The sequence below is a fragment of the Gobius niger genome (assembly GCF_951799975.1).
Source record: "Gobius niger genome assembly, chromosome: 5".
NCBI classification, from domain to species: Eukaryota; Metazoa; Chordata; class Actinopteri; order Gobiiformes; family Gobiidae; genus Gobius; species Gobius niger.
Window position 1 is genome coordinate 41,104,456 of NC_136856.1, and position 23,447 is coordinate 41,127,902.

Genomic DNA, 23,447 nt, shown 5'->3' on the forward strand with positions numbered 1-23,447 from the left:
TTGTGTGGGTGGTACTACAGTGTTTGTGTGGGTGGTCCTACAGTGTTTGTGTGGGTGGTCCTACAGTGTTTGTGTGGGTGGTCCTACAGTATGTCTGTGGGTGGTCCTACAGTGTTTGTGTGGGTGGTCCTACAGTGTGTCTGTGGGTGGTTCTACAGTGTTTGTGTGGGTGGTCCTACAGTGTTTGTGTGGGTGGTACTACAGTGTTTGTGTGGGTGGTCCTACAGTGTTTGTGTGGGTGGTTCTACAGTGTTTGTGTGGGAGGTCCTACAGTGTTTGTGTGGGAGGTCCTACAGTGTTTGTGTGGGTGGTTCTACAGTGTTTGTGTGGGAGGTCCTACAGTGTTTGTGTGGGAGGTCCTACAGTGTTTGTGTGGGCGGTCCTACAGTGTTTGTGTGGGTGGTACTACAGTGTTTGTGTGGGTGGTCCTACAGTGTTTGTGTGGTACTACAGTGTTTGTGTGTGTGGTTCTACAGTGTTTGTGTGGGTGGTACTACAGTGTTTGTGTGGGTGGTCCTACAGTGTTTGTGTGGGTGGTCCTACAGTGTTTGTGTGGGTGGTTCTACAGTGTTTGTGTGGGTGGTTCTACAGTGTTTGTGTGTGTGGTTCTACAGTGTTTGTGTGTGTGGTTCTACAGTGTTTGTGTGGGTGGTTCTACAGTGTTTGTGTGGGTGGTTCTACAGTGTTTGTGTGGGTGGTTCTACAGTGTTTGTGTGGGTGGTACTACAGTGTTTGTGTGGGTGGTTCTACAGTGTTTGTGTGGGTGGTTCTACAGTGTTTGTGTGGGTGGTACTACAGTGTTTGTGTGGGTGGTACTACAGTGTTTGTGTGGGTGGTACTACAGTGTTTGTGTGGGTGGTTCTACAGTGTTTGTGTGGGTGGTTCTACAGTGTTTGTGTGGGTGGTTCTACAGTGTTTGTGTCTGTGGTCCTACAGTGTTTGTGTGTGTGGTGCTACAGTGTTTGTGTGGGTGGTTCTACAGTGTTTGTGTGGGCGGTCCTACAGTGTTTGTGTGGGTGGTACTACAGTGTTTGTGTGGGTGGTCCTACAGTGTTTGTGTGGTACTACAGTGTTTGTGTGTGTGGTTCTACAGTGTTTGTGTGGGTGGTACTACAGTGTTTGTGTGGGTGGTCCTACAGTGTTTGTGTGGGTGGTCCTACAGTGTTTGTGTGGGTGGTTCTACAGTGTTTGTGTGGGTGGTTCTACAGTGTTTGTGTGTGTGGTTCTACAGTGTTTGTGTGTGTGGTTCTACAGTGTTTGTGTGGGTGGTTCTACAGTGTTTGTGTGGGTGGTTCTACAGTGTTTGTGTGGGTGGTTCTACAGTGTTTGTGTGGGTGGTACTACAGTGTTTGTGTGGGTGGTTCTACAGTGTTTGTGTGGGTGGTTCTACAGTGTTTGTGTGGGTGGTACTACAGTGTTTGTGTGGGTGGTACTACAGTGTTTGTGTGGGTGGTACTACAGTGTTTGTGTGGGTGGTTCTACAGTGTTTGTGTGGGTGGTTCTACAGTGTTTGTGTGGGTGGTACTACAGTGTTTGTGTGGGTGGTCCTACAGTGTTTGTGTGGGTGGTACTACAGTGTTTGTGTGGGTGGTACTACAGTGTTTGTGTGGGTGGTTCTACAGTGTTTGTGTGTGTGGTACTACAGTGTTTGTGTGGGTGGTCCTACAGTGTTTGTGTGGGTGGTACTACAGTGTTTGTGTGGGTGGTACTACAGTGTTTGTGTGGGTGGTTCTACAGTGTTTGTGTGGGTGGTACTACAGTGTTTGTGTGGGTGGTACTACAGTGTTTGTGTGGGTGGTCCTACAGTGTTTGTGTGGGTGGTTCTACAGTGTTTGTGTGGGTGGTACTACAGTGTTTGTGTGGGTGGTTCTACAGTGTTTGTGTGGGTGGTCCTACAGTGTTTGTGTGGGTGGTTCTACAGTGTTTGTGTGGGTGGTACTACAGTGTTTGTGTGGGTGGTTCTACAGTGTTTGTGTGGGTGGTCCTACAGTGTTTGTGTGGGTGGTTCTACAGTGTTTGTGTGGGTGGTCCTACAGTGTTTGTGTGGGTGGTTCTACAGTGTTTGTGTGGGTGGTTCTACAGTGTTTGTGTGTGTGGTCCTACAGTGTTTGTGTGGGTGGTACTACAGTGTTTGTGTGGGTGGTTCTACAGTGTTTGTGTGTGTGGTTCTACAGTGTTTGTGTGGGTGGTTCTACAGTGTTTGTGTGGGTGGTACTACAGTGTTTGTGTGGGTGGTACTACAGTGTGTCTGTGGGTGGTTCTACAGTGTTTGTGTGGGTGATCCTACAGTGTGTGGGTGGTCCTACAGTGTTTGTGTGGTACTACAGTGTTTGTGTGGGTGGTCCTACAGTGTTTGTGTGGGTGGTACTACAGTGTTTGTGTGGGTGGTACTACAGTGTTTGTGTGGGTGGTACTACAGTGTTTGTGTGGGTGGTACTACAGTGTTTGTGTGGGTGGTTCTACAGTGTTTGTGTGGGTGGTTCTACAGTGTTTGTGTGGGAGGTCCTACAGTGTTTGTGTGGGAGGTCCTACAGTGTTTGTGTGGGCGGTCCTACAGTGTTTGTGTGGGTGGTACTACAGTGTTTGTGTGGGTGGTCCTACAGTGTTTGTGTGGTACTACAGTGTTTGTGTGTGTGGTTCTACAGTGTTTGTGTGGGTGGTTCTACAGTGTTTGTGTGGGTGGTTCTACAGTGTTTGTGTGGGTGGTTCTACAGTGTTTGTGTCTGTGGTCCTACAGTGTTTGTGTGTGTGGTGCTACAGTGTTTGTGTGGGTGGTTCTACAGTGTTTGTGTGGGCGGTCCTACAGTGTTTGTGTGGGTGGTACTACAGTGTTTGTGTGGGTGGTCCTACAGTGTTTGTGTGGTACTACAGTGTTTGTGTGGGTGGTTCTACAGTGTTTGTGTGGGTGGTACTACAGTGTTTGTGTGGGTGGTCCTACAGTGTTTGTGTGGGTGGTTCTACAGTGTTTGTGTGGGTGGTACTACAGTGTTTGTGTGGGTGGTACTACAGTGTTTGTGTGGGTGGTCCTACAGTGTTTGTGTGGGTGGTTCTACAGTGTTTGTGTGGGTGGTACTACAGTGTTTGTGTGGGTGGTTCTACAGTGTTTGTGTGGGTGGTCCTACAGTGTTTGTGTGGGTGGTACTACAGTGTTTGTGTGGGTGGTACTACAGTGTTTGTGTGGGTGGTACTACAGTGTTTGTGTGGGTGGTTCTACAGTGTTTGTGTGGGTGGTTCTACAGTGTTTGTGTGGGTGGTACTACAGTGTTTGTGTGGGTGGTCCTACAGTGTTTGTGTGGGTGGTACTACAGTGTTTGTGTGGGTGGTACTACAGTGTTTGTGTGGGTGGTTCTACAGTGTTTGTGTGTGTGGTACTACAGTGTTTGTGTGGGTGGTCCTACAGTGTTTGTGTGGGTGGTACTACAGTGTTTGTGTGGGTGGTACTACAGTGTTTGTGTGGGAGGTCCTACAGTGTTTGTGTGGGTGGTTCTACAGTGTTTGTGTGTGTGGTACTACAGTGTTTGTGTGGGTGGTCCTACAGTGTTTGTGTGGGTGGTACTACAGTGTTTGTGTGGGTGGTCCTACAGTGTTTGTGTGGGTGGTTCTACAGTGTTTGTGTGTGTGGTACTACAGTGTTTGTGTGGGTGGTCCTACAGTGTTTGTGTGGGTGGTACTACAGTGTTTGTGTGGGTGGTACTACAGTGTTTGTGTGGGTGGTTCTACAGTGTTTGTGTGGGTGGTACTACAGTGTTTGTGTGGGTGGTACTACAGTGTTTGTGTGGGTGGTCCTACAGTGTTTGTGTGGGTGGTTCTACAGTGTTTGTGTGGGTGGTACTACAGTGTTTGTGTGGGTGGTTCTACAGTGTTTGTGTGGGTGGTCCTACAGTGTTTGTGTGGGTGGTTCTACAGTGTTTGTGTGGGTGGTACTACAGTGTTTGTGTGGGTGGTTCTACAGTGTTTGTGTGGGTGGTCCTACAGTGTTTGTGTGGGTGGTTCTACAGTGTTTGTGTGGGTGGTCCTACAGTGTTTGTGTGGGTGGTTCTACAGTGTTTGTGTGGGTGGTTCTACAGTGTTTGTGTGTGTGGTCCTACAGTGTTTGTGTGGGTGGTACTACAGTGTTTGTGTGGGTGGTTCTACAGTGTTTGTGTGTGTGGTTCTACAGTGTTTGTGTGGGTGGTTCTACAGTGTTTGTGTGGGTGGTACTACAGTGTTTGTGTGGGTGGTACTACAGTGTGTCTGTGGGTGGTTCTACAGTGTTTGTGTGGGTGATCCTACAGTGTGTGGGTGGTCCTACAGTGTTTGTGTGGTACTACAGTGTTTGTGTGGGTGGTCCTACAGTGTTTGTGTGGGTGGTACTACAGTGTTTGTGTGGGTGGTACTACAGTGTTTGTGTGGGTGGTACTACAGTGTTTGTGTGGGTGGTACTACAGTGTGTCTGTGGGTGGTTCTACAGTGTTTGTGTGGGTGGTTCTACAGTGTTTGTGTGGGTGGTCCTACAGTGTTTGTGTGGGTGGTCCTGCAGTGTTTGTGTGGGTGGTTCTACAGTGTTTGTGTGGGTGGTCCTACAGTGTTTGTGTGGGTGGTCCTGCAGTGTTTGTGTGGGTGGTACTACAGTGTTTGTGTGGGTGGTACTACAGTGTTTGTGTGGGTGGTACTACAGTGTTTGTGTGGTACTACAGTGTTTGTGTGGGTGGTCCTACAGTGTTTGTGTGGGTGGTACTACAGTGTTTGTGTGGGTGGTACTACAGTGTTTGTGTGGGTGGTACTACAGTGTTTGTGTGGGTGGTACTACAGTGTTTGTGTGGGTGGTCCTACAGTGTTTGTGTGGGTGGTACTACAGTGTTTGTGTGGGTGGTACTACAGTGTTTGTGTGGGTGGTCCTACAGTGTTTGTGTGGGTGGTACTACAGTGTTTGTGTGGGTGGTACTACAGTGTTTGTGTGGGTGGTACTACAGTGTTTGTGTGGGAGGTACTACAGTGTTTGTGTGGGAGGTCCTACAGTGTTTGTGTGGGTGGTCCTGCAGTGTTTGTGTGGGTGGTACTACAGTGTTTGTGTGGGTGGTCCTACAGTGTTTGTGTGGGTGGTTCTACAGTGTTTGTGTGGTCCTACAGTGTTTGTGTGGGTGGTACTACAGTGTTTGTGTGGGTGGTACTACAGTGTTTGTGTGGGTGGTCCTACAGTGTTTGTGTGGGTGGTCCTACAGTGTGTCTGTGGTACTACAGTGTTTGTGTGGTACTACAGTGTTTGTGTGGGTGGTCCTGCAGTGTTTGTGTGGGTGGTCCTACAGTGTTTGTGTGGGTGGTCCTGCAGTGTTTGTGTGGGTGGTCCTGCAGTGTTTGTGTGGGTGGTTCTACAGTGTGTCTGTGGTACTACAGTGTTTGTGTGGTACTACAGTGTTTGTGTGGGTGGTCCTACAGTGTGTCTGTGGTACTACAGTGTTTGTGTGGTACTACAGTGTTTGTGTGGGTGGTACTACAGTGTTTGTGTGGGTGGTCCTACAGTGTTTCTGTGTGTGGTCCTACAGTGTTTGTGTGGGTGGTACTGCAGTGTTTGTGTGGGTGGTTCTACAGTGTTTGTGTGGGTGGTACTACAGTGTTTGTGTGGGTGGTACTACAGTGTTTGTGTGGGTGGTCCTACAGTGTTTGTGTGGGTGGTACTGCAGTGTTTGTGTGGGTGGTACTGCAGTGTTTGTGTGGGTGGTTCTACAGTGTTTGTGTGGGAGGTCCTACAGTGTTTCTGTGGGTGGTACTACAGTGTTTGTGTGGGTGGTACTACAGTGTTTGTGTGGGTGGTACTACAGTGTTTGTGTGGGAGGTACTACAGTGTTTGTGTGGGAGGTCCTACAGTGTTTGTGTGGGTGGTCCTGCAGTGTTTGTGTGGGTGGTACTACAGTGTTTGTGTGGGTGGTCCTACAGTGTTTGTGTGGGTGGTTCTACAGTGTTTGTGTGGTCCTACAGTGTTTGTGTGGGTGGTACTACAGTGTTTGTGTGGGTGGTACTACAGTGTTTGTGTGGGTGGTCCTACAGTGTTTGTGTGGGTGGTCCTACAGTGTGTCTGTGGTACTACAGTGTTTGTGTGGTACTACAGTGTTTGTGTGGGTGGTCCTGCAGTGTTTGTGTGGGTGGTCCTACAGTGTTTGTGTGGGTGGTCCTGCAGTGTTTGTGTGGGTGGTCCTGCAGTGTTTGTGTGGGTGGTTCTACAGTGTGTCTGTGGTACTACAGTGTTTGTGTGGTACTACAGTGTTTGTGTGGGTGGTCCTACAGTGTGTCTGTGGTACTACAGTGTTTGTGTGGTACTACAGTGTTTGTGTGGGTGGTCCTACAGTGTTTCTGTGTGTGGTCCTACAGTGTTTGTGTGGGTGGTACTGCAGTGTTTGTGTGGGTGGTTCTACAGTGTTTGTGTGGGTGGTACTACAGTGTTTGTGTGGGTGGTACTACAGTGTTTGTGTGGGTGGTCCTACAGTGTTTGTGTGGGTGGTACTGCAGTGTTTGTGTGGGTGGTACTGCAGTGTTTGTGTGGGTGGTTCTACAGTGTTTGTGTGGGAGGTCCTACAGTGTTTCTGTGGGTGGTACTACAGTGTTTGTGTGGGTGGTTCTACAGTGTTTGTGTGGGAGGTCCTACAGTGTTTCTGTGGGTGGTCCTACAGTGTTTGTGTGGGTGGTACTGCAGTGTTTGTGTGGGTGGTTCTACAGTGTTTGTGTGGGAGGTCCTACAGTGTTTCTGTGGGTGGTACTACAGTGTTTGTGTGGGTGGTACTACAGTGTTTGTGTGGGAGGTTCTACAGTGTTTGTATGGGTGGTCCTACAGTGTTTGTGTGGGAGGTACTACAGTGTTTGTGTGGGTGGTCCTACAGTGTTTGTGTGGGAGGTTCTACAGTGTTTGTATGGGTGGTCCTACAGTGTTTGTGTGGGAGGTACTACAGTGTTTGTGTGGGTGGTCCTACAGTGTTTGTGTGGGTGGTACTACAGTGTTTGTGTGGGCGGTCCTACAGTGTGTCTGTGGGTGGTCCTACAGTGTTTGTGTGGGTGGTCCTACAGTGTTTGTGTGTGTGGTCCTACAGTGTTTGTGTGGGTGGTTCTACAGTGTTTGTGTGGGTGGTCCTACAGTGTTTGTGTGTGTGGTCCTACAGTGTTTGTGTGGGTGGTCCTACAGTGTTTGTGTGGGTGGTCCTACAGTGTTTCTGTGGGTGGTCCTACAGTGTTTGTGTAGGTGGTACTACAGTGTTTGTGTGGGTGGTCCTACAGTGTTTGTGTGGGTGGTCCTACAGTGTTTGTGTGGGTGGTCCTACAGTGTTGGTGTGGGTGGTCCTACAGTGTTTGTGTGGGAGGTCCTACAGTGTTTGTGTGGGTGGTACTACAGTGTTTCTGTGGGTGGTACTACAGTGTTTGTGTGGGTGGTCCTACAGTGTTTGTGTGGGTGGTCCTACAGTGTTTGTGTGGGTGGTCCTACAGTGTTTGTGTAGGTGGTACTACAGTGTTTGTGTGGGTGGTCCTACAGTGTTTGTGTGGGTGGTCCTACAGTGTTTGTGTAGGTGGTACTACAGTGTTTGTGTGGGTGGTTCTACAGTGTTTGTGTGGGTGGTCCTACAGTGTTTGTGTAGGTGGTACTACAGTGTTTGTGTGGGTGGTCCTACAGTGTTTGTGTGGGTGGTTCTACAGTGTTTGTGTGGGAGGTCCTACAGTGTTTGTGTGTGTGGTCCTACAGTGTTTGTGTGGGTGGTTCTACAGTGTTTGTGTGGGTGGTCCTACAGTGTTTGTGTGGGTGGTCCTACAGTGTTTGTGTGGGTGGTCCTACAGTGTTTGTGTGGGTGGTTCTACAGTGTTTGTGTGGGTGGTCCTACAGTGTTTGTGTAGGTGGTCCTACAGTGTTTGTGTGGGTGGTTCTACAGTGTTTGTGTGGGTGGTCCTACAGTGTTTGTGTGTGTGGTCCTACAGTGTTTGTGTGGGTGGTTCTACAGTGTTGGTGTGGGTGGTCCTACAGTGTTTGTGTGGGAGGTCCTACAGTGTTTGTGTGGGTGGTCCTACAGTGTTTGTGTGGGTGGTCCTACAGTGTTTGTGTGGGTGGTACTACAGTGTTCCTGTGGGTGGTCCTACAGTGTGTCTGTGGGTGGTCCTAAAGTGTTTGTGTGGGTGGTCCTACAGTGTGTCTGTGGGTGGTACTACAGTGTTTGTGTGGGTGGTCCTACAGTGTTTGTGTGGGTGGTCCTACAGTGTTTGTGTGGGTGGTCCTACAGTGTTTGTGTGGGTGGTCCTACAGTGTTTGTGTGGGTGGTCCTACAGTGTTTGTGTGGGTGGTACTACAGTGTTTGTGTGGGTGGTCCTACAGTGTTTGTGTGGGTGGTCCTACAGTGTTTGTGTGGGTGGTACTACAGTGTTTGTGTGGGTGGTCCTACAGTGTTCCTGTGGGTGGTCCTACAGTGTTTGTGTGGGTGGTCCTACAGTGTGTCTGTGGGTGGTCCTACAGTGTGTCTGTGGGTGGTCCTACAGTGTTTGTGTGGGTGGTCCTACAGTGTTTGTGTGGGTGGTCCTACAGTGTTTGTGTGGGTGGTACCACAGTGTTTGTGTGGGTGGTCCTACAGTGTTTGTGTGGGTGGTCCTACAGTGTGTCTGTGGGTGGTCCTACAGTGTGTCTGTGGGTGGTCCTACAGTGTTTGTGTGGTACTACAGTGTTTGTGTGGGTGGTCCTACAGTGTTTGTGTGGGTGGTTCTACAGTGTTTGTGTGGGTGGTCCTACAGTGTGTCTGTGGTCCTACAGTGTGTCTGTGGGTGGTCCTACAGTGTGTCTGTGGGTGGTCCTACAGTGTTTGTGTGGGTGGTACTACAGTGTTTGTGTGGGTGGTTCTACAGTGTTTCTGTGGGTGGTCCTACAGTGTTTGTGTGGGTGGTCCTACAGTGTTTGTGTCTGTGGTCCTACAGTGTTTGTGTGGGTGGTTCTACAGTGTTTGTGTGGGTGGTACTACAGTGTTTGTGTGGGTGGTACTACAGTGTTTGTGTGGGTGGTCCTACAGTGTTTGTGTGGGTGGTCCTACAGTGTTTGTGTCTGTGGTCCTACAGTGTTTGTGTGGGTGGTCCTACAGTGTTTGTGTGGGTGGTACTACAGTGTTTGTGTGGGTGGTCCTACAGTGTTTGTGTGGGTGGTCCTACAGTGTTTGTGTGGGTGGTCCTACAGTGTGTCTGTGGGAGGTCCTACAGTGTTTGTGTGGGTGGTCCTACAGTGTGTCTGTGGGTGGTACTACAGTGTTTGTGTGGTCCTACAGTGTTTGTGTGGGTGGTACTACAGTGTTTGTGTGGGTGGTACTACAGTGTTTGTGTGGGAGGTACTACAGTGTTTGTGTGGGTGGTCCTACAGTGTGTCTGTGGGTGGTCCTGCAGTGTTTGTGTGGGTGGTCCTACAGTGTTTGTGTGGGTGGTCCTACAGTGTTTGTGTGGGTGGTCCTACAGTGTGTCTGTGGGTGGTTCTACAGTGTTTGTGTGAGTGGTACTACAGTGTTTGTGTGGGTGGTCCTACAGTGTTTGTGTGGGTGGTCCTACAGTGTTTCTGTGGGTGGTCCTACAGTGTGTCTGTGGGTGGTCCTACAGTGTTTGTGTGGGTGGTACTACAGTGTTTGTGTGGGTGGTTCTACAGTGTTTGTGTGGGTGGTACTACAGTGTGTCTGTGGGTGGTCCTACAGTGTTTGTGTGGGTGGTCCTACAGTGTTTGTGTGGGTGGTTCTACAGTGTTTGTGTGGGTGGTACTACAGTGTTTGTGTGGGTGGTTCTACAGTGTTTGTGTGGGTGGTACTACAGTGTTTGTGTGGGTGGTCCTACAGTGTTTGTGTGGGTGGTCCTACAGTGTTTGTGTGGGTGGTTCTACAGTGTTTCTGTGGGTGGTCCTACAGTGTTTGTGTGGGTGGTTCTACAGTGTTTGTGTGGGTGGTACTACAGTGTTTGTGTGGGTGGTCCTACAGTGTTTGTGTGGGTGGTCCTACAGTGTTTGTGTGGGTGGTTCTACAGTGTTTGTGTGGGAGGTCCTACAGTGTTTCTGTGGGTGGTCCTACAGTGTTTGTGTGGGTGGTACTGCAGTGTTTGTGTGGGTGGTTCTACAGTGTTTGTGTGGGTGGTCCTACAGTGTTTGTGTGGGTGGTCCTACAGTGTTTGTGTGGGTGGTCCTACAGTGTTTGTGTGGGTGGTCCTACAGTGTTTGTGTGGGTGGTCCTACAGTGTTTGTGTGGGTGGTTCTACAGTGTTTGTGTGGGTGATCCTACAGTGTGTCTGTGGGTGGTTCTACAGTGTGTCTGTGGGTGGTTCTACAGTGTGTCTGTGGGTGGTACTACAGTGTTTGTGTGGGTGGTTCTACAGTGTTTCTGTGGGTGGTCCTACAGTGTTTGTGTGGGTGGTCCTACAGTGTTTGTGTGGTACTACAGTGTTTGTGTGGGTGGTCCTACAGTGTTTGTGTGAGTGGTACTACAGTGTTTGTGTGGGTGGTCCTACAGTGTTTGTGTGGGTGGTTCTACAGTGTTTGTGTGGGTGGTACTACAGTGTTTGTGTGGGTGGTCCTACAGTGTTTGTGTGGGTGGTCCTACAGTGTGTCTGTGGGTGGTCCTACAGTGTTTGTGTGGGTGGTACTACAGTGTGTCTGTGGGTGGTCCTACAGTGTGTCTGTGGGTGGTCCTACAGTGTGTCTGTGGGTGGTCCTACAGTGTTTGTGTGGGTGGTCCTACAGTGTTTGTGTGGGAGGTCCTACAGTGTTTGTGTGGGTGGTCCTACAGTGTTTGTGTGGGTGGTCCTACAGTGTTTGTGTGGGTGGTACTACAGTGTTTGTGTGGGTGGTCCTACAGTGTTTGTGTGGGTGGTCCTGCAGTGTTTCTGTGGGTGGTCCTACAGTGTTTGTGTGGGTGGTCCTACAGTGTTTGTGTGGGAGGTACTACAGTGTTTGTGTGGGTGGTCCTACAGTGTGTCTGTGGGTGGTCCTACAGTGTTCGTGTGGGTGGTCCTACAGTGTTTGTGTGGGAGGTACTACAGTGTTTGTGTGGGTGGTCCTACAGTGTTTGTGTGGGTGGTACTACAGTGTTTGTGTGGGTGGTCCTACAGTGTTTGTGTGGGTGGTCCTACAGTGTTTGTGTGGGTGGTCCTACAGTGTTTGTGTGGGTGGTCCTACAGTGTTTGTGTCTGTGGTCCTACAGTGTTTGTGTGGGTGGTACTACAGTGTTTGTGTGGGTGGTACTACAGTGTTTGTGTGGGTGGTCCTACAGTGTTTGTGTGGGTGGTCCTACAGTGTTTGTGTGGGTGGTCCTACAGTGTTTGTGTCTGTGGTCCTACAGTGTTTGTGTGGGTGGTCCTACAGTGTTTGTGTGGGTGGTCCTACAGTGTTTGTGTGGGTGGTCCTACAGTGTTTGTGTCTGTGGTCCTACAGTGTTTGTGTGGGTGGTCCTACAGTGTTTGTGTGGGTGGTCCTACAGTGTTTGTGTGGGTGGTCCTACAGTGTTTGTGTGGGTGGTCCTACAGTGTTTGTGTGGGTGGTCCTACAGTGTTTGTGTGGGTGGTCCTACAGTGTTTGTGTGGGTGGTCCTACAGTGTGTCTGTGGGTGGTACTACAGTGTTTGTGTGGTCCTACAGTGTTTGTGTGGGTGGTCCTACAGTGTTTGTGTCTGTGGTTCTACAGTGTTTGTGTCTGTGGTACTACAGTGTTTGTGTGGGTGATCCTACAGTGTTTGTGTGGGTGGTCCTACAGTGTTTGTGTCTGTGGTTCTACAGTGTTTGTGTGGGTGGTACTACAGTGTTTGTGTGGGTGGTTCTACAGTGTTTCTGTGGGTGGTACTACAGTGTTTGTGTGGGTGGTCCTACAGTGTTTGTGTGGGTGGTCCTACAGTGTTTGTGTGGGTGGTCCTACAGTGTTTGTGTGGGTGGTCCTACAGTGTTTGTGTGGGTGGTCCTACAGTGTTTGTGTGGGTGGTCCTACAGTGTTTGTGTGGGTGGTCCTACAGTGTTTGTGTGGGTGGTCCTACAGTGTTTGTGTCTGTGGTCCTACAGTGTTTGTGTGGGTGGTCCTACAGTGTTTGTGTGGGTGGTCCTACAGTGTTTGTGTCTGTGGTTCTACAGTGTTTGTGTCTGTGGTACTACAGTGTTTGTGTGGGTGGTCCTACAGTGTTTGTGTGGGTGGTCCTACAGTGTTTGTGTGGGTGGTCCTACAGTGTTTGTGTGGGTGGTCCTACAGTGTTTGTGTGGGTGGTCCTACAGTGTTTGTGTGGGTGGTCCTACAGTGTTTGTGTGGGTGGTCCTACAGTGTGTCTGTGGGTGGTACTACAGTGTTTGTGTGGTCCTACAGTGTTTGTGTGGGTGGTACTACAGTGTTTGTGTGGGTGGTACTACAGTGTTTGTGTGGGTGGTACTACAGTGTTTGTGTGGGTGGTACTACAGTGTTTGTGTGGTCCTACAGTGTTTGTGTGGGTGGTTCTACAGTGTTTCTGTGGGTGGTCCTACAGTGTTTGTGTGGGTGGTCCTACAGTGTTTGTGTCTGTGGTCCTACAGTGTTTGTGTGGGTGGTTCTACAGTGTTTGTGTGGGTGGTACTACAGTGTTTGTGTGGGTGGTCCTACAGTGTGTCTGTGGGTGGTCCTACAGTGTTTGTGTGGGTGGTCCTACAGTGTTTGTGTGGGTGGTTCTACAGTGTTTGTGTGGGTGGTACTACAGTGTTTGTGTGGGTGGTACTACAGTGTTTGTGTGGGTGGTCCTACAGTGTTTGTGTGGGTGGTCCTACAGTGTTTGTGTGGGTGGTCCTACAGTGTTTGTGTGGGTGGTCCTACAGTGTTTGTGTGGGTGGTCCTACAGTGTTTGTGTGGGTGGTACTACAGTGTTTGTGTGGGTGGTCCTACAGTGTTTGTGTGGGTGGTCCTACAGTGTTTGTGTGGGTGGTCCTACAGTGTGTCTGTGGGAGGTCCTACAGTGTTTGTGTGGGTGGTCCTACAGTGTGTCTGTGGGTGGTACTACAGTGTTTGTGTGGTCCTACAGTGTTTGTGTGGGTGGTACTACAGTGTTTGTGTGGGTGGTACTACAGTGTTTGTGTGGGAGGTACTACAGTGTTTGTGTGGGTGGTCCTACAGTGTGTCTGTGGGTGGTCCTACAGTGTTTGTGTGGGTGGTACTACAGTGTTTGTGTGGGTGGTCCTACAGTGTTTGTGTGGGTGGTCCTACAGTGTTTGTGTGGGTGGTACTACAGTGTTTGTGTGGGTGGTCCTACAGTGTTTGTGTGGGTGGTCCTACAGTGTTTGTGTGGGTGGTACTACAGTGTTTCTGTGGGTGGTCCTACAGTGTGTCTGTGGGTGGTCCTACAGTGTTTGTGTGGGTGGTTCTACAGTGTTTGTGTGGGTGGTCCTACAGTGTTTGTGTGGGTGGTCCTACAGTATGTCTGTGGGAGGTCCTACAGTGTTTGTGTGGGTGGTCCTACAGTGTGTCTGTGGGTGGTCCTACAGTGTTTGTGTGGGTGGTCCTACAGTGTTTCTGTGGGTGGTCCTACAGTATGTCTGTGGGTGGTACTACAGTGTTTGTGTGGGTGGTCCTACAGTGTTTGTGTGGGTGGTCCTACAGTGTTTGTGTGGGTGGTCCTACAGTATGTCTGTGGGAGGTCCTACAGTGTTTGTGTGGGTGGTCCTACAGTGTGTCTGTGGGTGGTCCTACAGTGTTTGTGTGGGTGGTCCTACAGTGTTTGTGTGGGTGGTACTACAGTGTTTGTGTGGGTGGTTCTACAGTGTTTCTGTGGGAGGTTCTACAGTGTTTGTGTGTGTGGTCCTACAGTGTGTCTGTGGGTGGTCCTACAGTGTTTGTGTGGGTGGTCCTACAGTGTGTCTGTGGGTGGTCCTACAGTGTTTGTGTGGGTGGTCCTACAGTGTTTCTGTGGGTGGTCCTACAGTATGTCTGTGGGTGGTCCTACAGTGTTTGTGTGGGTGGTCCTACAGTATTTGTGTGGGTGGTCCTACAGTGTTTGTGTGGGTGGTACTACAGTGTGTCTGTGGGTGGTCCTACAGTGTTTGTGTGGGTGGTCCTACAGTGTTTCTGTGGGTGGTCCTACAGTATGTCTGTGGGTGGTCCTACAGTGTTTGTGTGGGTGGTCCTACAGTATTTGTGTGGGTGGTCCTACAGTATGTCTGTGGGCGGTACCGGTGAAGATGGGCGTGTCCTCGTCGGCGCTCGGTGCGTCCGGATTCGCTCCGTGTTGAAGCAGAAACGCTGCGTTTTCGAGGAGGCCTTTCTCCACCGACACCTGCAGCGGCGTCTGACCAATCACAGAGCAGAGCTCCAGGGAGTCCCGCCCCCCAGCTGCAGACGGACAGAAAGAGCTGAAAGAGCTGAAAGAACTGAAAGAACTGAAAGAACTGAAAGAACTGAAAGAACTGAAAGAGCTGAAAGACTCATGAAGGAGACTCATTTATCCTCAGCCCGGGTCTGACAGATCCAGTTCATTAAACTCTTAACCCTGTTCGGTTTTACCTAAATCTAAAAGCTTCTTGGCTGGAGCTTTCACCGCCCACAGAACAAAACTCACATAAAAACATCTTTTTCCTTGTGTTGTTTCTGCGTCACTTTTTCATTCATTTTTTGTTATATTTTTGTTACTTTTTTCTTGTGTCTTCGTCACTTTTTTCTCAAACTTTCATCATTTTTTATGTTTCATTTTCATCACCAGAAGCTTTTAGATTGGGGTAAAGCCAAACTGGAGAAAATGTGCTGAGTTCAGGCGCGGCTGAAGAAGAGGTTCAAATCCCAAATGAGAAAACTCAACTGACTCAGGACTGACCCAGGACTGACCCAGGACTGACCCAGGACTGACCCGGGACTGACCCAGGACTGACTCAGGACTGACCCAGGACTGACTCAGGACTGACCCAGGACTGACCCAGGACTGACCCAGGACTGACCCGGGACTGACCCAGGACTGACTCAGGACTGACCCAGGACTGACCCGGGACTGACCCAGGACTGACCCGGGACTGACCCAGGACTGACTCAGGACTGACCCAGGACTGACCCAGGACTGACCCAGGACTGACCCGGGACTGACCCAGGACTGACTCAGGACTGACCCAGGACTGACTCAGGACTGACCCAGGACTGACCCAGGACTGACCCGGGACTGACCCAGGACTGACTCAGGACTGACCCAGGACTGACCCGGGACTGACCCAGGACTGACCCAGGACTGACTCAGGACTGACCCAGGACTGACTCAGGACTGACCCAGGACTGACTCAGGACTGACCCAGGACTGACTCAGGACTGACCCAGGACTGACCCGGGACTGACCCAGGACTGACTCAGGACTGACTCAGAACTGACCCAGGACTGACCCAGGACTGACCCGGGACTGACCCAGGACTGACTCAGGACTGACCCAGGACTGACCCGGGACTGACCCAGGACTGACCCAGGACTGACTCAGGACTGACCCAGTACCTTTAAGGACGAGCTCCAGGACGGTGAGGTTGGGCTGAGCCGCCGCCTCGTGCAGGGGGGTCCATCCTGTGGCGTCTGATTGGTGGAACTGCCCCTCGTGACTCACACACAAACTCCTCAGGAGCTTCTCATTTCCTGAACAGAAACAGTCACAGCTCAGACTCCAGAGGCCCCAGAGGCCCCCAGAGGCCCCCACTCACCCCCCACACACACACCAGAGGCCCCCCCCCAGACACCAGAGGCCCCCCCCCCCCCCACTGTTTAAAGTGACGTTAGCCGCAGTTAGCTTTCCCGTTAGCCTGTTAGCTTCTTCTTCGTGATTACATTAGTGTGTATTGCTTTCTCCGCACCGGGGGCAGTGAAGTTGCAAACATGGTTTTCTGGCCCTGGTCACCAGGGGGCGATGAAAGACCCTCCAATCATCCCATAGACACTTGTATCACCCCCACAGGGACTACGGGGAGGATTTATTAAGGTAAATAAGTTACTTAGTGCTGCTTTAAAGGGGCTAGATGCAAGTTGGCCATTTTATACTCACTGCTGCCCCCTCAGGTCATACGTGTAACTGCAGCTTCTATATTAAGCTCGTGCATGACGGAGCTTCAGACCTGAAGTAACAACTTTCTGAGTGAGGTCAGGACATGAGGACATGGACGAACATGTAGGAGGAAAATACTTCATATTTACCTTTTTAAACTCTGTATAGTCCCTTTAAGGTAAACATGTCACTTATAATGACTTACTGTATCGTGACACGTATCGGATCGGCTCCTGAGTATCGTGAGGAGCGTCACTAAAACCACTCAAAACATGTACAATAGGCCTGAATGAACGAGAGTGAGGGATTCAAATGACCCCAAGTCTACAATCCGGTGTGGCGTGTTCTTTAACATGCTCTGTCCCAGCCCCCCCCCCTGTAAAGAGTCTCACCTCGTCTGATGGCAGTAACGATCTCAGTGTCTCCAGAATCTGAACTGAAACACATTAAAACAACAGAATAAGGAGATGTTTGTCCAGATGTTCAGATGTTCTGGGCAGATGAAGACCTGGAGCTGGTCTGAAGGTTTTCCAGGAGACTCTGTTGGATCATGAACTGAACGTCTGCATCTTCATCTCCCTCGTCTCCCTCCTCCAGCACAAAGTCCATCTGAAACAACAGGGACTCAGCTCCACCGTGCACTTGGGCAAGACACTCGACCCACCACTCATGACACAGTGAGGGCCTGTGGAGACGCTCCAGATTAATGTGACCGGGATTAAAACGAGGCCTGATCTAAAACTTGTGGATAAGATTCAGATGTTTTAATTATGAATCTGCCTCATACGTTTTCATTGAACATTTGGCTTCCAAAAGTTATATGTTGGGTCTATTTAAAGGCGCACTGTGTAACATTTAGGATCATTCCGTTTCCAGCACTACAAAACATCAACAGCTCCTAATGACGAGCTCGACACAGAAATCTGTTTTTACAGTTGGTGATCAGAGTGTGGACTTGGAGGAGGAGCTTAACCCCCTTTAAGGGCCCGTCTTTAAGGGCCCGTCTCACTGGGGGAACGTTGTGGAGACTGACGCAGCATCTCCCCATACAAAGAGTCTCACCGGCCTGGAGACTCGCTGGAGACTCGCTGGAGACTCGAGTTGCCGCTGGTCACAGACAGGCCCACCTTATACTAACAGGCCCCAGGGTTTAAACAGAACTGTAGGCTCCCACCCCCACTCATAACCCTGCTACTCCTACATGTGTCCCTCTGGGCCAGGCAGGGCGGAGGTAGGGCGGAGGTAGGGCGGAGGTAGGGCGGAGGTGGGGCGGAGGTGGGGCGGAGGTAGGGCGGAGGTAGGGCGGAGGTGGGGCGGAGGTGGGGCGGAGGTAGGGTGGAGGTAGGGCGGAGGTGGGGCGGAGGTGGGGCGGAGGTAGGGTGGAGGTAGGGCGGAGGTAGGGCGGAGGTAGGGCGGAGGTAGGGCGGAGGTAGGGCGGAGGTGGGGCGGAGGTGGGGCGGAGGTAGGGTGGAGGTAGGGCGGAGGTAGGGTGGAGGTGGGGTGGAGGTGGGGCGGAGGCAGGGCGGAGGTAGGGTGGAGGTAGGGCGGAGGTAGGGCGGAGGTAGGGCGGAGGTAGGGCGGAGGTAGGGCGGAGGTAGGGCGGAGGTGGGGCGGAGGTAGGGCGGAGGTAGGGCGGAGGTGGGGCGGAGGTAGGGTGGAGGTAGGGCGGGGCTTCTCCAGGTACACACATGGGAGCGACGCACAATCATCGCATACGCTCAGTCATGCCGCAAACTGAAGTGATGGACATTAAAATCTTTTTTTCCTATAATTCTGATGGGCCCTTGACTACGGCCCCTGGGCTCCAGCCCCTGCTAGCACATTGGTTAAGGTGGCTCTGCGGAGATGTCTCCGGGACGTCCCCTGGCAATAATGCGAGTCTTGATTTCAGCGGAATCTTCGCGTGGTCTCTGGGTCTACACGGTTTCTAGCAGCTGTGGCAACTTTGTAAACAATATTTGTTCTTCTCAACCTGAAAGACGTTTCTGTGACGTCCCTGCGCTGTCCTCGAGACCTTTCAGATGCCGAACAGATCTCAGAGTCATGTGAGTCTCTTTCCAGTCTCCACGCCGTCTGAGATGAAATCCAACCCGTTAGTTTTCACCGAGACTTCCTGGAGACTCGCCTTATCTCCAGGGGCAACTCCAGTCTCCAATCAGGCTCCGGTGAGACTGGCCCTTTAGTCAACATCTCCATGGAGACGAGCGATTATTTGGTATTTTTCATTGATAAAAATATCTGTAAGAACTGGTATTTTAATCTATTAAGTGAAATGTGTAGCTTTAATGATCACGCACTGATAATGTGTCAAGTTTGTGCCTTTAAACAGGTTTTCTCTGACGAGACTGTCAGGTGAGTGAAGTGTCTTGCCCAATGACTGAACAGTAGGATTGAACCGTCTGCAATTCAACACATTGTGCTGCTGCTTTAAGACAAACCAGAATCTGTTACTAATCACCAAAGTAACTCGTTCATGTCAGTGTCGTCTTTAAGTGTAAATGTTTTAAATGTTGTCTTTAAGTGTAGATGTTTTAAAAGTCGTCTTTAAGTGTAGAAAGTGTACATGTGTAAAAGTGTAGAAAGTGTAGATGTTTTAAATGTTATCTTTAAGTGTAGATGTTTTAAATGTCGTCTTTAAGTGTAGATGTGCAGAAAGTGTAGAAAGTGTAGAATGGTAGAAAGTGTAGAATGGTACAGTTACCTCGACACTGACGTCTGTTTTCTAAGGCAGTTCTTCTTCACGGGTTTGGAGCCGCCTCATGTTTCTCTGCTCCAGACCAAAAGTTATTTTTACTGCAGTCAGTGGGTCACGTTAACGTTAAAGGTGCAGCTGCAACGACTGCTGTGACATCATGTGAATAACCACATTAGACCCACATTAGTTCCTTTTATCCTCGACTGTAAGTCTGCAGCTCGATATAAACGCAAACAGTGAACATTAACTATTAACAAGGATATTTATGGATCTTGACAGGATTTAAATGATTCATTCTCCATTATTGGCAGATCACAATGGGAGTCACACAAACACATGTAGCAGTTGTTTAGTAATACTTGAATGTATGTTTACGCTTATATCTTCATCTTTTCCCCCTTGTGTCTAATGTTAAGTATATGGTCATTACTTGTAGAGGCCGTGTGACCTTGTGCCACACAAACCACTACGATGCAAAGTTTTGAAGGGTTTCAGACGCGTGTTCCAATCAAAGGGGAGCACAGTAATAATAATAATATGTTCCTTTATTTACATGAGCTCAGCACGGTCCAAAGACTGTTCCTCACTTTGCAACACCCTAACCCTAACCCACTGAGTACCAGGCTTAAATAGGGCCAGGGCAAGAAGCACGAGGAGGAATCAGCCACAGCGACCCCTAGAGGTCAGGCAGGCATTCTGGCCGCTACACTTGTAATAAGAAACGGCATTGGTTGTGAATATATTGTGAAGATCCTATAGAATGTCCCCATTACGTTTGCAGGACAATCAACCGACTTTACACAAGTCTTAGTTTTCTTTATTTTGGTGAGGATTTAGTAATAAAAACTTTATAGCCCAAATCATTCTTGGGACATCTTTGCAGTAAAGTCTTGGAACTCCAACATAAATGAGAAGTTTCCTGAACCAGCGATACCGAGGGGGTCACAAGTCTTTTGCAGAATATAAGTTGAAACTGTGTGAACACTTTATGGTACGAGTCTAGAGTATTTATACTGAATACATCTGTATAAGTGGATTATCACCGATCACTTTTAAACGTTAAAGCCATTGTGATGATGGTCACGTCCCCGGAGCCCCATGGAGCACCGACCGTTAATGTTTCCTGGTTTGAAGACAAAGCAGCTGCAGAAAATAAACCTTCACATCCGACTGATACAGTTTAATATCAGCCAATCGTTTTAATACTTTGGTGATTTCACTCAGGCTTTGCTGAACTCTCCAACAGAAGAGCAGACATGGGAGGAGCAGCAGATTCAAAAGAAAAAGAATTGTTACTTTGACACGTTTTCCCTCCGCTTGTGTTCATGACACTCAAACAGACGACACTTGGACTTCACACATTTCTACTTGAAAACATTTATTGTTCAGCTCATTTATGACCTGGGTCTCTCCTTCTTGCCTTTGTACAGAGCCAGCAGAGACACGTTGGCCACTTTCACTACTTTGAATCGGACTCCGGGAATATCTCCCACGGCGTGACCTTTACGACCGAATCCTGCCACCAGAACCTCGTCGTTCTCCTGCCAGACACAAACAGACACAACGGGGTCAGAAAAGCTGCACAAGTCAGTCGTTTATGTTCTCAGAAACAACGTGATGGTCCAGATCAACACTTTACATGTGTTCAAACAGAGCCGTACGAGACTGTGAGACAGAAGAGTCAGACGCACAAACCTCCTGCACAGCCACAAACAAACAGTTTTTAGAGCTTTACCTCGATGAAGTTGAGGCAGCCGTCGTTGGGCACAAAAGCAGTGATTTTCTTGCCGTTCTTGATGAGCTGGACCCTCACACACTTCCTGATGGCAGAGTTAGGCTGCTTAGCCTCAACGCCACTGAAAGGAGACAAACATAAACGTTTCATTTACTGATGAATGTTCAGAGTTTGGCTCCAGAGCTGAAGCTGCGCTGGTTCTTACACTTTCTCCAGGACGATGCCCTTGGCGTGGGAGGCTCCTCCGAAGGGGTTGGCCTTCAGAGCGGTGCCCAGATGAGCCTTCTTGTATTGTTTGTCGTGCCATTTCTGCTCACGACGGTGGTTACGGAGCTTACGAGCCGTACGCAGACCTCGGCACTTTCCTGAAACACAAACAACGTCATATTGTTAATCTTTTTCACTCACTGACCAATGGATCATGTGCAGTACGGCTGCACAATATCGCAAAACACATTGTATCCCAATAGGAGATGCAATATCTGTATCGTGAGAAACCACAATGTTTCACATCATCACTAAAGCCTTAATCTGAGAACACCAGAAAAACATAACTTATGAATAAGTAAAGTTCATTTTTATTTCTGACATCCAGAAATTGCGATTTGTGTTAAATTTGAATCATTCTTGGTAAAATATCACAGTATTATAACATTGCACCGTCGTATGGCAGAGGGAGGCAACGTCAGGCCCGGGGGCCAAATCCGGCCCCCCAGCAGAACCTCTGGCCCTAGAGATGATTTTGAGAAACATTCTCACACAAATCAGAGAGAACTTTTAACATTATTAGAGTTAAATGGGAGGAAAAAAAGGTAGAAATACTGTCAATGCTCCCAGTGAGGTCATATATTATGGACAACACTGACATGTGAAGGAAGTGCACTGAAATGACATAAATCTGCTTGAATTAAGAGATTAAATCCAAGGTTTGAGTAGATTTGTTCTGGTCTTAGATAAAATAAAACCTCTAGTCGTCGTTATTCTCTTCATTCAGATCATTTTGTCTCATTTCAAGGGAAAAACTATTATTTGTCTCATTTCCAGTGGGTTTTATTCTTGTTCCATCGGCGCTAAAGCATTTGTATCTTGGATTAGTTCAAACCGACTCAAATTCAACATAATCAAGTCACTTATCTCATTTAAGACGGTCATTTTTCCACCTGTGCTTCACTTTGGGATAATAATCATAATAATGGGTCTATTTACAATAAAGAAAGTCGTCCCTCCGCTAAGAAAACTAGTCTCCCCTGTCGTTTGGTATATCGCAGGTTACTTCAGACCGGACTGCCCTCATGTTCAGGGCAGTGCAGGGTTAGCAAAATGACAATTACTTCACCAGCCTGGCAACATACATTTATTTATCTACTATATAAGCGCCATAAGAGGATATTATCTACGATCTGATCAGAAAGTACCACCGGTATCTACATTTAGCCAGAGAGAAACAGTGACCCCGGAGTGTCGGACCCTGAAGCTTCCGGAACCTCGGCTTTTACAAACAAACTTCTCAAACTCTGCGATTAAAACACGTTAACTTTCAAATGCGTCACAAGAAACACAAACAGAAAGAATTTGATAAAACAGTTTGACAGATGTGGACGGAGAGGCCACGGCTGAGCATCGCGGTGCTAACGGCTAAGCTAACGGCTAAGCTAACGCGGCTAACACGCCGTCATGGCCGCTCCACGTTGCGGAGAATCAGGCCAAACATAAAGACTAAATTTTGGACTCTCCGCGCGTTTTGGTGAAATAAACGAGCTCGAGGACCGAGTCTGACACGTTACGAAGCGGATCGAAGCGTAAGTCTGAAGGAAACGGGGGCATTTTCGTGTGTTTGGAGATGTTCTTTACACGTACCCATGATTGCAGGAGCGAGTCTGGGATGGAAAAGGAAGGGCCCAGAGTGCACCGCGGCAAAGTCTCCTGTCAGGACCCCGCGGGAGGGGCTTAAATATCGCCTGAGCTAAAACACATTTCATTTCTGAGTTTGTGTCATGTTCACAGGTTGTTGTTTATTGTTTGCATGAGGGGAAATACTTAATTACACAACCTCACGTGATCATTAACATGTAACTTAAACAATGTATAAAATAAATAAAGTCAATAAAGGCCCTGAACCTGAACTTATGTTTGTCCTCCTCCAGTACATTGTAAACTAGGAGTGTGACAATATCTCCATTTTTTTAAATATATTTTGCAGCTACGATACCGATATTTTTTATTTCAATAGTAATACTTTTGATGACGTCATGCATATTAATGACGTAGCAGGGCTGCACTGACTACAACTGACTTACTGTTATTTCCAACAAATAAAGTAAAAGAGGTTTCGTACAAAATCATCCATAAATATTATCCAGTTCATTCTTTTATGACCAAATTCAAAAGGGACATTGATGTGAACTGAGATCATCCAGAGACATGTTCTTATCCCAAGACATTCTGGAAAGACTTCTGTAGTTTTATAATTGAACATCTACACAAGGACTTTACATTGAAATGGGAAAACGTTATTTTTTGTTTCTTCAGAAGCAAAAGAATGAAGACGTCTATTTTGTCATTCATTTACTCATCCTTGTGTCCAAATGTTATATTCACAAATGTAAATATTCTAAGCAGAAACACAACTTTGCACATTTTTTAGTGATACTCTTCTGAAAACAAATCAGTATTTGCTCAAAATATAATATATTTGTAACTGAATAATTGTATTGTACAATTCTGTTACCCCCGGCATACTCTGTGTACTCAAAGACTTTTCAATGAAAAATAAAAAAAATAAAAAACAGGGAACAGTAAGACAATTACAGCAACATTAACATAATAAAGTATCATCTAAATACTTAGAATATTATAAAACAGTCACATGGAGGATATTTTTTCATTTACAAGGGATTTTTACAGATTAAAGATTATAAACACACAAATATTTGACCCATTCCAGATATTTGGTCCAAAGTAGGAAAAGGCCTTCTTCCCCCGTCCTGTCTTTACACAGTGAGACTCTGAGACCTGAGAGCTGGAAACATCTGACCTGACATTTATGTTCACATTATAT

At 48.6% G+C, this 23,447-nt stretch overlaps 2 protein-coding genes across 2 annotated transcripts in view; both read right to left on the reverse strand.

Moving 5' to 3' along the window:
• Nucleotides 1–17,668, reverse strand: part of asb14a (ankyrin repeat and SOCS box containing 14a) — a gene marked incomplete at both ends in the record, with an annotated part of 33,407 nt that extends 15,739 nt beyond the window's left edge. The window contains 6 exons of the mRNA XM_079556550.1: nucleotides 14,129–14,287; nucleotides 15,422–15,556; nucleotides 16,352–16,395; nucleotides 16,468–16,568; nucleotides 16,969–17,066; nucleotides 17,161–17,668. Coding sequence (XP_079412676.1) covers nucleotides 14,129–14,287; nucleotides 15,422–15,556; nucleotides 16,352–16,395; nucleotides 16,468–16,568; nucleotides 16,969–17,066; nucleotides 17,161–17,668 — 1,045 coding nt within the window. The remainder of the gene's footprint in view (nucleotides 1–14,128; nucleotides 14,288–15,421; nucleotides 15,557–16,351; nucleotides 16,396–16,467; nucleotides 16,569–16,968; nucleotides 17,067–17,160) is intronic.
• A 2,347-nt stretch (nucleotides 17,669–20,015) lies between these two features.
• rps23 (ribosomal protein S23) lies at nucleotides 20,016–22,320 on the reverse strand. Its single transcript, XM_079557001.1, has 4 exons — nucleotides 22,247–22,320; nucleotides 20,595–20,754; nucleotides 20,390–20,510; nucleotides 20,016–20,195 (listed from the first exon to the last, which is right to left on the reverse strand). The coding sequence occupies exons 1-4, from the start codon at nucleotides 22,248–22,250 to the stop codon at nucleotides 20,049–20,051; spliced, it is 432 nt and encodes a 143-aa protein (XP_079413127.1). The 5' UTR covers nucleotides 22,251–22,320; the 3' UTR covers nucleotides 20,016–20,048.
• Nucleotides 22,321–23,447: the final 1,127 nt, after the last annotated feature.